At 40.7% G+C, this 18,540-nt stretch overlaps 1 protein-coding gene across 1 annotated transcript; it reads right to left on the bottom strand.

Annotated features, from left to right (window-relative positions):
* Positions 1–171: 171 nt before the first annotated feature.
* On the bottom strand, positions 172–9,696 carry LOC136431501 (sortilin-related receptor-like). The gene is made up of 7 exons (XM_066422892.1): positions 9,564–9,696; positions 8,062–8,160; positions 5,809–6,363; positions 4,781–5,020; positions 2,614–3,960; positions 1,628–1,750; positions 172–800 (listed from the first exon to the last, which is right to left on the bottom strand). The coding sequence occupies exons 1-7, from the start codon at positions 9,673–9,675 to the stop codon at positions 796–798; spliced, it is 2,481 nt and encodes an 826-aa protein (XP_066278989.1). The 5' UTR covers positions 9,676–9,696; the 3' UTR covers positions 172–795.
* Between the last annotated feature and the right edge of the window lie 8,844 nt (positions 9,697–18,540).

The raw sequence follows: 18,540 nt of genomic DNA, 5'->3' as shown, positions 1-18,540 counted from the left end.
TGGCATTACCAGACAAGAGAAAATAGGGCCAAGCACATATCGGTAGATTAAAGTAAGACATCAAGGTAGAACACTACATAATCCAAGTTGAATAAAAATCATGCAACTGGATAATTCTCAAGCAACTCAATATACTAGTTTCGTCTAGAAAAAAAGTTTCAGGGCCTAACCTTTCGGAAATAGCCCCTAGCACTTCTTAAAGGCACCCAGAGCCTTTTATGAGGCTTGGAAACTGGAAATACCCTAGCTTACTCTTTATGAAATTGACATTTAATGCCACTGTTTACCACATTTGCGCGCGGATTTCTTATCAAAAGTGCTCAAAAGCGGCACAAAAAAGCTACATGGTGATCTTTTAGTTTGACGCGCCTAGACAGATGTAAATAGACAGATATGCAAATATTTCACGGACATGCAGTCACTCTCTCATTGGTCGAACCGCTAATTGTGGTGGACAGTCACGATCAGTCTACTAGGGCTTGGATTTTCTATCAGTTCTCACCACACAACGACATTCTTTGCTCCTGTAATGTCGATATGTAATGGTATAGTATTATTGAATCTTACTATGTGTAGTCCTGAATGACTAGACATTGGAGTTTTTTTTATTCAAGTTTCAAGCCTCATAAAATGCTCTGGATGCATTTAAACCGAATTATAATGGATGCCATACTAATGCGTTGTGGCCAGACATTCTTCAACTTGGGGATGTTGTTGGTAGGAGGGTTTTTGATTTTTGATGATCAAATCAAGTCGAGAATAGCATTTCTCTTCGTTAGCTTGTTAGCCAGGATATCACGCTGTGAATAAAAATACAAAAGAATGTTGTTACGTAGCGAACATTTAAGTGTATTTGATACTAGGTTTTCTAGTTCAGCCATATGTTTTCCTACATTTCTAATATCACATGAAATCTAATGTAACTGTCATAAATCATGCTAATTTGATGATGTCATCGATCAAAATCCAAGATGGCGGCCAATATCATTAGGTATAAACAGGCTTCTTCCGCCTCAAATTCGTCATTACATGGTATGTTTTGAACAAAAAAACACCTTCAAACTAACGTTTCTAGTCTATTTTCATTGTGTGCTGGTGAAACACGTTGCCAAAAAAAATGTTTTCAAAAATTTCAAGATTGCCTATCGAAGATGGCGTATCCCAAAGGATAACGGAATACATATGATGTCACCCTTTGACGGCATGTTTACGCTAATACGGTTACTATCAACAACAGAAGTGTTGTCAGACTTTGATATCAATATAACTTTTTTTGTATTATCGGTCTATACCTTTATCTATCACGATAATTCCCTATTTTGACGGTTTTAGCCCATAAAATTACGTCAATGCCGTCATATTTATGTCATACTACGTCATAACGATACGAAAATTTCAAGAGAGATAAAAATTTACATGTTTATTGTTCCTTGCAAATTTGGTGATGATACACTATACCGTTGAGAAGTTATGAAAAAATATGTACATAATTCAACATGCCGAGTCTACCGGATCACGTGCACTACTAGCTTGAGCGTCTAAACATTCTTTGATATATTTACCTAATATATTTGTACATAGATGTAAAACTTATTCTGTATTTATGACATGCACTAATAAGACTCACGACAGTCCTTCTCGTCCTCTCCGTTTGGGCAATCCTTTTGCTGGTTACATCTCTTGCTATCCAGGGGGCACCCTCCGGTGCTTTCACACTTGAAGCGATAGCGGCCACATTGTCCAATGTGATCTACAGGAAAACAAAGACACAAAAAACATACACGATTTCGGAAACCTCAAACCTTGAATTGTTTAATCATGCAAATGAATTCCACAGCTACACAATCTATTTGATATGTACAACTTGAACTAACTCACACATGTCGCATGTATGAAATTCCTATCATTTACTACCGAGATGAATATGGAAATTTTACACTTTATCATAGATCATTCGAATGAATCCAACCAAAATGTACGCATTACTTACATGTCTAACAAATATTTTAAAAAATTCCTTCATTTACCACAAAGGAATTATAGCACGTTCGCAATGATTATGCAAATTATGTCTTTATCCCTGCATCCTTTCTTTCTTCAGTTATCCTCTTTAAAGGCCCACTATGTAGGATTTTGGCGCAAAAATTGAAAATATTCTTGTGAACAAATCTTAATGTTAATGGCAGGTACAGACATGTACAACCCCTTTTCAGCATATTTTCTTTATTATTTCGTCTATATTAGGTATTTGTGAACTGTACAAAAACAAAACAAAAACTCCATAGTAGATAAACAACAACATTCCAGTGCACTGGAGGACCCCTATGGTGGTCTAATCACTTAGGCACACTTTAGACTGCCAGATGCCATGAAGCTCTTCTTCTTAGGAAACACTCATATCTTCTTGGTTTTGATGCAATACCAAGGCCAGCTACCAGGTGGCGCAAAATGGGTCAACCCGTGTACCCAATATCAAATATAGCAATCTACCTACTAGATATTTGTAAGATATTGAGCAGGACACTCACGCACAGAGACAAATAGATCAAAAACTATATCATCCTCCATTTTTATTCCATTTTCATGGATGTAATGAGAACGATTTGTACTCACGGCAGTTTGCTTCGTCTTCAATGTCTCCGCCGCAGTCATCCCAGCCATCACACACAAAAGATGCGGGGATGCACTTGTCGCTACTGGTGCACTGGAAGTCAGGACTTTCACAGGACGGCCTCCGCGCGTACGACGCCGGGTCTGACCCGCATCCAATCTCATCCATGCCGTTGCTACAGTCCTCCGTGTCGTCGCACCGTTGGCTCTCATACACACACTGGCCGTTTCCACAGGAGAAGCTGTCCTCCGCGTTGCAAATTTCGCAACCCTCCTCGTCCGAGCCGTCGTCGCAATCTTGTCGGTCGTCGCAGCGTTCGTGGCCAAAGATGCACAGCCCCGAGCTGACGCACCTGAACTCGAAGGAAAAACAATACGGCATAGCGTACGGACTGAACTCACCCGCTCCGCAGTCCTCTTCGTCTGTTCCGTCGGCGCAGTCGACTTTGTTGTCGCAGCGCCAGGAGTCCGGGATGCAGTAGCCGTTGGCGCAGCGGAAGCGGTCGACGCACGGCATGGTGATGTTGCACCCGGCCTCGTCAGACCCGTCCCCGCAGTCGTTTTGGTTGTCACATCGGAAGCCGAGGGGGATATTCTCCCCGTTGTCGCAGGTGAAGCGAATGGACTCGACCTCGGGGCAGTCGACCTCGTCCGAACCGTCGTCACAATCCTCACCGACGTCGCACTGCCAGGTAAGCGGGATGCAGTCGACTCCGTTGGCGCACGTGAACTCATTGGAGGTGCAGATACAGCCCAATTCATCGGTCTCGTCTTCACAATCGTCGTAACCGTCGCAGACCCAAGACGGGTGGATGCAGCGCGTCTCGTCGCAAGAGAACTGATCAGATTTACAAGCGGCCGCATCCTCAGAGTTCCCCTCCGGCGTCTCGTCTCCAGGGATCTCCAACAACTCAACGTTATCCTCATCCGTCTCAATCTCATCATCGCAGTCTAATTCGTCAGAGGCGTCTGCGCAGTCGGAGAAGCCATCGCAGTACCACTCGGCAAGTATGCAGTCTCCGCCTTCACAGGTAAACTGCTCCAAGGTGCAACCCTCGCTGTCTTTACAGTCAGATTCGTCCGCGCCGTCGTCGCATTCTTCCTTTCCGTTGCACCATTGCGAGGCGATCAAGCACTTGTCTCCATCGCAGAGGTACTTGCAGCCTTGGTCCTCCTCCTCCTCTTCCTTAGTGACATCCACAACACTTTCGGCTGTGGCCTCCACGTTGTCCGTGGCCTCGCAGTAGTTCTCGTCAAACTCATCGGGACAATCGACGATGCCGTCACAGACCAGAGAGTTGTCAATACACTTGCCACTCCCGCACTGCGTTTGATCTTCCGGACAAGGAGCTGAAAAAAAAGAAATAAACCAAATCAGACCACGGGGAACAATAGAGAGGTTAAAGGAAAGCCACACGAAAAAAAATTGAAAATCCTACCATACTATGCTAAATATACCACAAAGTCAAATTCTTACTCGTTTCACATAGTTCCGTCATAGCTCAGGGATCTTCCACCGTTAACAACTTATGCCGTGCCTTCTCACCTGACGATTGAATTATATGACGTCAGTGTTCAAAATTTTTCCAAACAGAAAGAATAAGTGCTTTTCAAACTGGCTTTCCTACGGATGGATTTCAAGGAACTTTCAGAATTCAAGGCCCACTAACTCGTCAATTTTCTAAAATTCGACGGAAACTTCCTTGACCTCCCTCCTCACGAAATCCAGTCTGAAAAGTGCTATTCATTCTGTTTGGGAAAATTGGAACACTGACGTCATGTAATTCAATCATTAGGTGAGAAGGCATCAACACGGCATAAGTTGCAAACACTGGAAGATCCCATAAATACGACGGACTCATGTGAAACAACTTGAAGTAAGAACTTGACTTTGGGATATATCAAGCATATTATATATTGTTGGCCAATAAATCCGGAAGTACAAGCAATTACGCACACACAGACAGACAGACAGACACACACACACACACACACACACACACACACACATGCACACACACACACACAGACAAACACACACGCGCACGCAGAGAGAGAGAGAGAGAGAGACAGACAAGCAAACAAGCAAAAACAATACCCCCATTTTTCATGGTGAGAAATTTAAAAAAAAATATATAAAACAAAGTCCCTTTTAGGATTCCAACCTTACCACATGACTCTATGACACACCAGTCCCATCTCCAACCGGGGTCCGTGGTGTAGCACCAAAGTGTAATCGCCTGGTCCGGATTCCGGCAGTAGTTTCCCTCCAGTCCGGCCCACGGGACATTCTCTGGGGTTCTGTCGTGTTGATGGGGTGTCTGGCTGTCCCAGCTTTGGCACGTCCTCCCGGTCGATGTCTTGGAGGTATTTCCACGGTAAGCCGATCCCTCTCTCACTATGCACTCTCCTGGTCGTTTGAGAGGAGACAAGACAAATTACTCATCCATGTGACGTTCAACATGCAATAACAAGGTTCCAGGCACACCGGGTCATCCTGGCCTCTAAGTGTGTTGGGTTCTTTCACGTGCAGAGGCTGGACGCTTGAGACTTACACCTGAAGTTGGGAGATGACGAGATTTAGCGTAAAAAAACTATAAACTGCTTACTGAAAAGGAATATAAATGTTTACATTATATTAGGCCTGTTCAAAATAGAAGAAGGGTTGGGTTGGGGGTTCGGTTGGAAGGGCACCCTGAATACGCTGAAAGTGATAGCGACGAATGAGGTAGTGGTTTGGGGGTAGGGACGAGAGCCAATGAGGAAAGACGTTAAGTAATAGGGGACATCCATCCAATTTGCGAGCCGACAGGAAAGGTGAATTCTTGTCGTAGTTCAAAAGCAATATATTTTTCTCAGGTACATAATGCTGAGGTCATATTTTCATCAGTGCCCGTATACGTATACTATTAGGTGTTATATTCTCCAAGCAGAGGTTTCGGCCGAGTGGGGTAGTAGTGGCCGGGTTTTTTACGTCTGCCTCCAGTATTCCACTCGACCGAAACCTCTGCTTGGAGAATATAGGTGCTATACATAGCCTTTGTCCGGTGTTCTTGCGATTAGTTTACGGCGTCTATCTGTCACCAGGTGTATGCTCGAAAGTGCAACAATAACAACAAAAACAAAACCAGCCCGTTAACTTGACGGCCGGGCTCCTTTTCTTTAATTGAGACCATAGCATAAGTCTAAGGTACTCACCTTCCAGTTCTCCTGGTTCATCACTTTGACCTTCCAATCCTTCCACCGCTTCCTCCACTGCGTTGTCCACTATGTTCTGGATATCGAGAGCCTCTAGGAATTGCGCCATGAAAGCATTCATATCGAAGCCGGAGGTTGAAGCCGGAGCTTTATCGACATTCATCGGGTCCTCGTGCAATTGGTCATCGAGATCGAAGTTGGAAGCCGATGTTTGGCCGACGCTCTTCGGGTCTTCGTGCAGTTGGGCCCCGCTGACGACCTTATTCTCCAGGCTCTCCACTCTACCAGCAATCGTGTCCACCTCGTCGAGTAACTCCATTTTCTCGTCGAAAGCGGCGATTTGTGCCGCCAAGTTGTCTTGTTCTTCGTCTAGAGCCCGCATCTTGGTCTGCATACTCTTCAATCCAGAGACTTCCCCCTTGGTGCCCTGCATGTCGGTCTCAAGCTTACCCAGACGTCCGAGAAAGACGGCGTTCTGCTCATCGACTTTTTCTTTATTCTCCGAGACGACCGATTCGAGGGCGGTGACTCGATTGTCAATGCCATCCACGTCGGCTATAAAAAAAGTCGATAAAACGCATTTTATGAGGTTTGAAACTTGAATAAAAAACTCTAATTATTCCTATATGTAGTAAGTTTTAATAACACTATATCAATACTATTACTTATCGACATCAAATCTGCAAAGAAACGATGTCGTTGTGTGGTGAGGAACTGATCATAGAAAATCCAAGCCCTTGGCTATAGACTGATCCTGACTGTCCATCACAGTTAGCGCTTCGACCAATGAGATTGCATGTCATTCAAATCAGTATTTGCATCTTTATGTTTTAATTTACATTTCTACGTTTTGACAGAGGTGGGCTGGGCTATGGTACCGGTCTATTTACACTAGGCGCGTGAAACTAAAAGATCGTCATATAGCTTATTTTTGTACCGCTTTTGAGCAAGAAATTCGCACGCAAATGTGATAGACAGTGGCATAAATGTCAATTTCATAAAGATAACGACAACTAAAATATTTCAACTTTTCAAGCCCTATAAAATGCTCTGGGTGTTTTTGATAAGTGTTTCGGCCATAAGCTTACACATGCCAGGTTAACCGGGTCTACAGTAATATGTCAAGAGACAGCCCTGGAATACCGGCCTACCGCAGCCAACCAAAAATCCTTCTCACGTTGCCGGAGGGGAAATTTCCAACCAATCACGTCACCAGCTACGGTCACGAGGCAATGTAATTGGCTAACACAGCGAGGAGGACGGACTAGTGAAAAAGACATCTTTGCACGCAAAACTATAAGTACACTTTTACACACAAAACCCATAAAGTACATGTACACAAAAGCTAAAAAGGACAGGTTTACAAACAAAACTGAAAAGTACACGTTCACACACAAAAGCTGAAAAGTACACGTTCACACACAAAAGCTGAAAAGTACACGTATGTGTTTACACACAAAAACAAACAAGTACATGTTAACACACAAAAGCTGAAAAGGTCACGTTTACACACAAAAACTGAAAAGGAAACGTTTACATACAAAAACCAAAAGAACATTTTAACACAAAAACTGAAAAGTACACGTTTACACACAAAAACTGAAAAGTACAAGTTTACACACAAAAAACAAAAGTACATGTAAACACACGAAAAACTAAAAAGTTCACGTTCACACACAAAAACTGAAAAGTACACGTACACGTACGCGTTTACACACAAACCCCCCAAAAAGAACATGTTAACACACAAAAGTACAATTCTACACATAAAAACTAAAAAAAGTACACGTTTACACACAAAGACTGAAAAGTTCACGTTTAGACACAAAAACCAAAAATACATCTTAACACACAAGAGCTGAAAAGTACACGTTTGCGTTTACACACAAAACCCAAAAAGTACAAGTTTACTCACAAAAACTGAAAAGTACACGATTACACACACAAACTGAAAAGTACATGTTAAGACACACAAACTGAAAAGTACATGTTAACACACAAAAACTGAAAATTATACGTTTACACAAAAAAACCTGAAAACTAACATGTTAACACACAAGAACTAATAAGCACTCGGTGATCAAGATGTACAGTAGACATTGAAAATTTGGAAGTACGTGTTTTATTACCTTTTAAGTCACTAATTGGAGAATATTCTAGTAACTTGTAATCACACATGACTGATGAATCTCTTCAACGAAAACTGAAAAGGACATTACGATTAAAGAAAGTAAACTTTACACACAAACTCACCTTCTACGCCGGCCACTAACTCTTGAGTTTCCTCCAGAGCCGGTCCATAAGCGACCTTTTCCAATGTTCCCAACTGCTTTTCAGTCTTCTTGAGCCGTGCTGCAAAATTTGGCATGACAGTAGATTAGCATACGGGCATTGGTACAAAAAACTTTGCCTTGTCTTCCTCTTTTAGGAAAATGAAATTTTGCTTGTATAATGATAAATATCTATTTTATGTATTCGTTATTTTCATCGCTGAAATATGAAATGTTCAATTTTAAAATTTCCATTTTAAATGTTGAATCTAGAGTAATCGTACATGCATGCTGTTTATTGATTTTATTTCTGGTCTAAATTTCTATTGACTCAGGCAAACGAAATTTGACACAGGTTTTTATTACCAAAAAGCTGCGCAAAGTTAAGTTTCTTTTAGTTTTCGAAAAGGTAGTCTAGAAAAACAGGCTTTTCAAGCATAGGGCCCTGATGACCAATCTACAATTAACTGGCACCGGTGAAAAAGAAACTTCAGATTAAAATTAGAAATGAAAATAACCACGTTATCTATACATTGAATGCACATGAAAAGTTTCTTCAGTTTTCTACGATAACGAAAAGAGGGTCAGGATAGATGTCTATTGTACTGCCCTCGCAAATCTCTAAACATTATCTAAGACTCTTCTAGAACCTACCAAATCATTCACAGAATACACCCACCAAATTTCCTAGCTGACACAGTGAAGTTGTGTAACTCCATTCAATACATTGTGACAATCATTGACAGACATAGATTCAGGTCTAAGATCAAAGCCTATTTCAGTGCTGGACGGTACCTAGTGACCAGTTAACAAATAGGTCAGCCGTTAACTTAATGATGAGGAGTGTTTTTTTTTTGCTTGACATTTGTTTGTTTGTTTGTTTGTTTGTATCGCGTACCCGGTAAACCACCTCATGGCGTACCATACCAAGCTTGTACTGAAGGGAACAAACACGTCCGGACAGATTTATTTGAACCACTTATGATCAGATCGAGAAAAGGCCCCTTACTCGTTTCCATAATTGAATTGGGTTCTCTTAAACGTGCTCGAGGTTTGACTCTCCTCAAACACAAGACCTCTACTTAACGTCTTGTCCGAGGGACTTCCCTATCCGACGCTAGGCACTCATTTACACCTGCGTCGAGGGACAAAATTCTCACAACATCGGGACCTGTTAGGGAGTTGAACTCAGTAGCTCTAGGTATACGTTAGGTCGTGAGCCTTGCCATACCAAAGACTCTAAACGTGGCACATACTGCTTTCTCTGCTTAGCACTCAGGATTTTGGAAAGAGTATGGTAGTTAAACACACACCACTACCAGTGGACTAGCCCCCTGCTGTAGTGACTTGCACAAAGTTGTGTGGTCCAGGGCTGCCTTATGCACCATCTGGTGAGGGGAGGACTTTAACTCTAGGGTCTTAGTCAACAACCACAAGACCTATATACCACCACGAGTGGTGCTCACGCATAGAAAAAAAACTTACCGTCAATGGTTTCCAGAGTTACTTCGGGTTTTTTCACAGTCATCGCAGCTGGCGCAGACGACACCATGGCCTGGTCCCTCAGAAGGACGACAAGACCCACTGTCATCACCATGGTGATGACACTTTTTCCCGCCATCCTAAATTCACAAGAGAGAAAAATTAGGGACTTAAGAATAAGAAACATGAAAATGTTTATACAGAGAGCAGCTTTCGCAAATTTATACCCATTTTCAGGTCATATTTAGTCTATTGCCGTGCATATTGGTATGCTTTATTTCAGACTTTAACTGAAATATTTGCTGATAATGATGATATTGCTGCCGAGTTATCTTTGTCATTTTGACGTTAAAGAATTTGTTATGATTCTATATATCAAACGTCAATTTAAGGTAAATGTAGTATTTTATGAACGAATCCCAACCAAAGTACGATTTAATATTAAAGAGATTTAAAACAGTTTCGGCATTCTTTTCCATTTCTACAACCAAGTGCAGTGAGGGTCAACTTGAAATGAGGAATAGTCTAGATAACTGTGGCCTATGGGCAAAACAACACTCAAAGGAGAAAATTTCAAACAAACACTACGTTGTTTTCCTAGATCTGTTTAAGTGTCTGGCCCCGTCAAAGACATTTATCAAATTTTCCTTTCCCACATAAACAATCACTAAAGTAATATTGAACTCAAATTTAGGAATATTCTGTAAACTAAATAGAAAAAACAAACACACACACACACACACACACACACACACACACACACACAAACACACACACACACAAACACACAAACACACACACAAACACACTAAAATTGAAACTTTTTCAGATGAATCTTGCGTGTCTCTTGTTTTCGTTTAAGGCCTCGTTACAGACATTTATCAAATTTTCCTTTCCCATATCAATAATCACTGGAGTGATAGTCGACCCATATTGAGGAATATTCGAGACATCTGTGAACTAAATAGAAAAATCAAACACACACACGCACACACACACACACACACACACACACACACACACACACACACACACACACATACACACACACACACTCAAATTAATCTTTTTCAGACGAATTTTACGTTGCCGTCTGACTCTTGTTTTCGTGTACGGCCTCCTAACAGACATAACGGAACATTTTCCTTTCCCATATTAACAGTCACGAAGTGATGGTCAATCCAAATTAAAGAATATTATATATATTTGTGAACTAAATAGAAAACATACACACAAAGACACACACACACTCAAATGGAAAAATTCAAAGACGAATCTTGCGTTGCCGCGTCTGACACTTGTTTTTAACTTTTAGTGCACGGCCTCGTTACAGACATTTCTAAACATTTCGACAATCAATGAAGTAATGGTCATTTAGAAAATAAGGAATAAAAACATATTCTACATCTTTCAACGAAATAGAACAAGAAAAAAATAAAAAAATATTCATATGTAATTTCAAACAAACCTTACCTTTTCGTCGGACACTTGTTTCAGTGTGTGTATGGCCTGGTCGGTAGTTCGATGCGTACTTGATTAGCAAAGCTAGTGCAAAGTGCCTTTTCCAAGGAAAGGTGTCTGTACCCCAATATTGGTCTGAACAGGTGCTACCTCCCTTAATTAGGACGCCTAATTACAACAACGTTTGCGTCCAAGGTTGCCATAGCAACTGTAAACGGCACCAAGGTCGTCTGCAAAATGAATGGAAAACTACTGCAGCTTTAATTTGGAACTGACCTGTTGTAATTAGGAAGTCGTTAAGAAAACCTCCCTTGATGTATTGAAACTTGTAATTAAAATTGCAAATGTGTTAAGCAATCTGTTAAAGAAATGCGTTCAAACGTGTCTTTTGGTGATTAGCGTTGGTGGGGGGCTGTACTATGATATTGCTAACTTATTAGTAGACGTGTTTACGCCGTTCAAGAGAAATTACTTCTTGGTTAATCAAGAACCCTTTTCTTCTAATTGCGACGAGATGAGAAAAGTTACTGTTGTTGCGTAAGGCCAAAACTGTTCAAGAAGACCACTGATTAAATCTGGTCTATGTGGACAGGTACACATGAGTAGACATGTTTATCTCCATGAAAAAATACTTTTTCATGGGGATACTGTTTTGAGTGTGTTTGTGTGTGTGTTTGCGTGTTTGTATGTTTGTGACACCGGATGCTTAAAGTCAGCATAACTGTAGAACGTGTAGATGGATTGTAATGATATTTGGTATGTGGGTAGGTGTTGGGAGGAAAAAGGTCAAGGTCGATTTTGGGCCCCCTGGTATGTGTCACTGAAACTGAAATGGCGTATTTGTAAAAATCTTCTAAGGAGAATAACTGACGAAAGGAACGACAGATTTTCATGTTCTTTGGTACGCAGGTAGGTTACACAGAGATGCACACATTGAAGTGCAAATTATACAAACTTGGACTGAATTTGCATGAGTAATGAGGAAAATCTCTATACCTCGATTCTAGGCATGTTGTGGGAGCTCACACCTGTCACACCTGTTGGTTTCAGACCCAGATTTAGGTGCAAGGAAAGATAGACACAGCTGTTGCAAGGTCTTGGTTTAATCTCATGATAGTGGAACATTTATACACAGAGCTGATAGATATGTATGGGTAGTAAGGTGGTGATGATAATTTAAAGTTTCATTGTTGCAACTGATTCCAAAGACTGGCTGTCACTATTCGGTTGTTATTGCTGTAGCAGCACCTGTTATAAAACACATCATATATAAAAACAAATTTCATGGAGATTATCTAAGGGACAAGGAAAAGTTATCACATTGGCCATGTGGTTACTGTGTATTGCTTTTGGTGTGTCCGTCTGTGTGTTTGTGTTTGCGTATCCGGAGCAATGACCTCTGGATGGATTGTTATAACATTTGGTAAGGGGGTAGATTTTGGGAAGCTCGAAGGTCAGGGTTGATTCTGGGCCCTATGGCAGTGATGCAGAACTGCGGTTTGTCTTGTATTTTTGTCCTCTGCCTGAATTTTCGGAGGCAGTACTGTTTTTGTGTTGAATTCTGTTTATGTAATTATTTATTCAGATTTACCACATTTTTTGAAGGATATCGATTGACATAACTGGTGACTATCAACTTTTCAAGATGTCAACCCAAACCAGACTGTAAGGTTGGGACCATCGCACACCGGGGCATGCCCCTACTCTTTTTCGAAAAGTGTGGTGGGTTCTTTAACGTGCGCGGTGTGTGGCTCTCCCCAAACACGGGACCTCCATTAAACGTCCTATCTGAGGGACGTTCCTAACCGAAACTATGTACTCATTTACACCTGAGTGAAGTGAAGAAATTTGTGATAAGTGCCTTTCCCAGGGGCACAACGTCCTGGCGTATGTTCAGACATGCCTGGGGGCAAGCCGGGATCGAACTCCCTTGTTTGACGGCCGAATGTTCTAGCCGTTACGCCTGACGACGCTACCAATTACTAGTACGTAAGCATTGAGTTCTTGAGGGCGTTGACCTACATGTTTATACATGCTGTGCTAGCTGTGTCGTTTGTCTTCTGTGGTCCAAATTACCAAGACCTAATTATTCCTTGAATAGAGGGCGGTACAAAAACGTACCTGATTGCGAATGAACTTAATATAAATACTGCATTTCAAACACGGTGGAAGACGAAACACATTTTATTTCAAACTGCAATTGCCTCTTCTACGATCACGAAAGAATGGCGCTGTTTGAAGAGGCCACCAAATGTCATCCAAATATCTCCATGTTTACAGACAAAAAACTACTCTTCTTTTAACATTTTCATAAAGTCTTTGGTATGACTCAATGCACTTCTTGTGCAGAGCTGTCCTACCCGGGTACGAACTCGGACCTTCTGGTTCCAAGTAATTTGAACCAGATGTGGTTTGTGACAGAAGCACAGGCCACTACACCACAGGGACACTCCTCTCGGAAAAAGAAGTCAAACCTAAATAAGAAATAATTAAGTGTTAGTATTTACTAGACTAAAATAGTCACATGCTATATTGTTACCCATTGTCTGTCCGTCCTTTCATGTTATATGTACTTGCAATTAGCCTACGGGCAAGAACTTGCAATAAACTTATTATCATTATCATGTCTCTGTTGTCAATGATCGCGGTCCGGATCTTTGGCAGTGCAATCTGCGATTCTCCCGATACAGATCTCAATCAAAGTCTGTATTTAAGATAATTCAGACAGTCAGATCTTTTCATCATTGACTCATGTGACTTTAGATAATTGGATTGATTTGAAACTCGGAATCTATGAATATTAGACCACCTTAAACCGTTCATAGCATCCTTATCATCGACAGAGCCTTTGATCAAGATCTCTGCCAGTAAAATTGGTAATTTCGTCAGTTTGCAATTTCTAACCTGACATACCATTTTGTCCAAATGAAATTGAAGATTAACAACACTTTATCCTAAATTGTCCACAATATCAAGATAAACGCTCAAGGCTGTTCAAACTTCCTTCCGCTTTCTCAACAGAATTTGACACATTCCATTTTATAGATTAATTCCAATACATTCTAAAAGGAGACAACCCTTACTGTGTACAAATAGGTAAATATGTTTATATCTTAAAAGTAGTAGTGTAAGTGATAGGTTAAACTCGACATTTTGAAAAAAGTATTCATATACTTGTACGTAGGTTAATCATTTTGTATCGCATTGTTTGTTTGTTTGCATGTATAGTTGTATAGAAGACCTTAAGAAAGTCGCTGTACTTTTGTTGTGTCAATAAAGATTTCTACTATATTATATTCTATGAAGGCCGTCGCCATCAGAGGGGGTTATAGGCCATTTACGGACTGAAATTCTTTCATCTGTTTCTAGTATAGGTTCCTCGGGTGGTGTTAAAACACTGTTTTCGTTATGCTGGTTCGTTGTCCTGTTGCCAGTTTTTCCTCTCCATCTGACGCGCCTGCGACCTAGGGTCGGTTCCAACACGCTCTCTGGTGATACTTCCTTATAAGGTGCTGGTGATGACGTAATTTGAACGATCCAATTATCCTGCAGTTTGAATACCAGTACTAGTCTTCCAGACACATTGGACAACGTCATGCATATCAAATAGTAGTCACTAGGTGGCGTTGTCAAGCAGGGTACGAGCATTGATCGTTTGCATATGTTTTCTCCTGTTCCTGTTGTACCCTGTCCAAAGCAGATATTTCTTGTAAAATCTTGCTTAAAAATCTTACTTTTTTATTTGTGATCCCTTGAGACAGAAATAGAAACTGATAATCATTTACACGTATGCTTTATATTACTAGGATGAATTAATTCGGGAAGCAGAGGCTAGGGCAAGGGACATGACATCTTGGAGGACTCACCTGGAAAGCTAGGGGCCAGTTTTTGGCCTGTGCACGTAGGCAGAAGGCAGGCAATTCATGACAATTAATTGTGTTTGTGTTTGGAATTTTGAAAAGACTACAACATGTGTCGTTTATGGTGAATGCCCCCCCCCCCACTGAGAGCGTAGATTTTTAATTATAAAAACGGAAGCAAAAAATTAAGGCAATACGATAGAAAGACTCATGAGAAGACAATAACAGATTAGCAAACATAAGTTGGTACGCAAGAAACTGAGATACACAAAAATGTTGTTGTTGTCCTTGTTGAACGTCTATTATATCGCTAGACGTCGTCTCTTGGTGGCGCTGGGTTTCACTTGGTTCAGTTATGAGTCGATTGTCTCTCTATTCAACTCTTGGTGACTTGAAGAGAATCTTGTTGCATGTCCAAAAGAAGAGGGGAGGGGGGCGGTTTAACTGCAGTTGCATTACTAACGTTAAATAGGTTAAACAACCGCACAAACCAAAGTGTCATTCATTATCCTTGTCCATAATGTGTTATGCTATACTGTCCGGGAAATACCATCAAGCAACAAAAATTCTGACAAAATTATGCGCAGAGTGCGGTAACGTTATCATGTAACTTTTTAGTGACAGAAACACCGAATACAAGCGATAATTTGGGGCGCTATGATGATAAAACAAAGAGTTTGAAATATAGAGTAGCTACATTATTATCTTATATATTCTAAGACGTAATACTTTCTTTCTGAATTATCCATAATATTAAAACAACCGTTAAAAGGACACATAAACGGAGACAAGAGTAACTTACATGTTTTACCTCGAGGATATGGCATTCACTCGGAATATTTATTCAGATCATACAAAAGCCAACTCGCTTATTCGCAAATTTGGCCATTGCACACCTGAGGTGAAGCGGACTCATTTTATGTCACACTGCAGTGCAATGTACTGTGCTCAGCTTTGTCCAAACTATAGAGCTGAAGCCATTCATAGACTATGGGTAGACTACCATGACAGCTTTAAAATTCTCTTGTCCTAACCGAGAAGCACCAGCAACAGTGAGCTTTTTGTAAACATGCGTGTTGACACAATTTACGCCAAGTGTCGGAAGCTGTTGCATTCGTTCGTAACTCGGTCTGTCCGTGTCAGAGAATCACATCATTAAGGCACTACTCCGTTCGGAGGCCTTTCCGTCGAGTCCATTCTGGTGACATTACTGTAAGCTTGTTCGCCCTCGCCCGCTGTAAATACTTATTTTAGATGTATTGTTGATGTGTATGTGTTTGTCTGTTAATATGGGCCGTCAAGCCCGAAATAAACAATAAACATACAGAAGTACAGATACAGATGTTCGAGCATGATGACCTTGTCAGTTCCTACACCTGAGTGAGGAGGGTTGACACGGTAGCCTTTGAGTGGATTTGTTTAGGGTGGATGACAGATTGCGAATCTAACACCCACACACTTTGGGCATCCGTCTTCTCCAGCGGCACCAATTCGAGGGAGACGTGCTGGTTCTGGTTGGGATGCTTGCAGCGAGCTGCCGGATGACTCTTATGCTCGAGGTCCGCATTGATAACGCCGGCTCGCCTGGCGCTACTCTGAAGACAACTGCCGGTAGAGACTTTTCCCTCTAACCGAGGGGGGGGGGGGGATACGTGTAAAATGCCTTTCCCAAGGGATTAAGGTCGCATATAAAGAGATTCCAAAATATGCAAATGAGGTAGATGCAGGAACAGGCACACGAATATATTTCGAGAAACTTTCCGCCTACCATTGAAAATCAGTTTCTTCTTATGCAATTAAGTAGTATAGGTGTAATCTGGCCAGTGAATATTACATGGATGTTTAAAAAGGAAAAATAACAAAATTTCAACGCACGGACTCGAACCCGAGGAACGAACATCGAACGCAACTACCCGAGCTAACCAACTGAGCGAACTCAACTCGTTTTCTAAGGCGGTACCGGTGTTTTTAAAGATATGTAATATTTGAGCCCAATACATGGTACCATGTTTGTCGAGTTTTGTTCATTTTCTTGACAAAATCAGTTTCTTTTTGATTTACTTCTTACTGTCCGGCAGCGACCCTTCGAAGAAGACTGTAGGAATTGTCCTGAGTTGAGTTGAGTTCGTAGGATTATTACCTTATCAGTAGGAGTGCGTAGCCATTGAGGAAGCAATTATTTTCTGCTTTCTCATTTTCTGGTTGCCATTGTTATTGCTGAGCTTCTATTCATGGTTTTGCCAAAGAAGACACGTCGAAATGATTCTGCTAAAATCAGGTAATCAACAGAAAAAAAGGAAGAAAAGAAGCACTGGGTAACCTCATCAAGGCTTTCAATATATACACTGATTACTTCTTAATTACTGTAGGTCAATTTCAAGTTGGATATAATCTAGTTCCCATTCGAACGCAAACGACATTGGGGAAAATTAGCGTCGTCATGGTAGCTAAGTATTTTTAGTATTTACTATAAGTTAATCAGTATTCCGTTCAAACATAATTAGTACGTGAATAGGTCATGACGAATACAAGGGTACGCACACACTTGTCCTTGAGGTGGACAACGACATAGCGAGTTTTTTTTAGAAGAGTTTCAAGACATCGTCAGGTTAGTTTGAATACTTACTTTATCAATACTTTATAAACACTTTTTATCAATTTTCACAAATACAAGATAAACATACAGAAAAAATACTGGAAACTAAAAGACATGTGGAACACACGTACACACAAAAATCCAGAAAACAATGAGAATAACGTATGACGGCTACACATTTGAATATAAGGAAATAATAACGAACAGAAGCTGTATTGTGTTATCCACTATATTTTTAACGTTAATGCTATTTTCTCCCATTTATCGATATGCATTTTTCTATTTTATCCATCCTTTTTGCTCTAATGCTTTCTAATCTATGAAAGTATGATACATATGAGATGAAGGCTTGTAGATTAAATTTTTCAAGACCTCTACAATAATAAAAATAATTATATAGCATAGTTTTATATGATACGCTGTAATGCCTTTAAATAGCTATATGGCCTCGGTGTTTAACACAAATGCGAATAGGCAATGGCTAATTAATGAAGAAAGCAGAATTGAGGAAATTGATAGTTTCCACCTTTGCCAATTCTGTCTGCATCTAAATTGTGACAATTTTTTGACGAAACAGCATAATTAAGAGCAGAAAAAAAATGAAGAAAACACAGAAATGTATCTTCCTACATCCAACAGCAATCTCTAAATTCATGTGCGGCAGAAATGACTTTAAAAGATATATTGCAATAAGAAATGTGTCTCTATTATAATTTAGACTGATGTTCTCTTCTCTGATAGATAAAGTATGGCGGGAAAGTGTGCCGTAACCATGGTGATGATGACGTCTCTTGTCGTCCTTCTGAGAGACCAGGCTGGCGTGTCGTCTGCACCAGCGGAACCTCAACCAAACGGTAATAACAGAAATATGATATTTTATCATACATCAAAATTGTGGCATAGCCAGAAAACGTAGAACAGACAACAGTGCGACATAGTTTCACCCCAAACGGCTTTCACTAACGGCTTTACAATATGGCGTACCGAGAATTTGTTAAAAGCCATTATTGTGGCTCCGAAATAAAAATTATGTAAATTTGTGCGTTTTTGGTCTTTATGTTGA

The sequence above is a fragment of the Branchiostoma lanceolatum genome, chromosome 3 (genome assembly GCF_035083965.1).
Source record: "Branchiostoma lanceolatum isolate klBraLanc5 chromosome 3, klBraLanc5.hap2, whole genome shotgun sequence".
NCBI lineage: Eukaryota > Metazoa > Chordata > Leptocardii > Amphioxiformes > Branchiostomatidae > Branchiostoma > Branchiostoma lanceolatum.
This window is presented reverse-complemented; position numbering and strand designations above follow the sequence as displayed.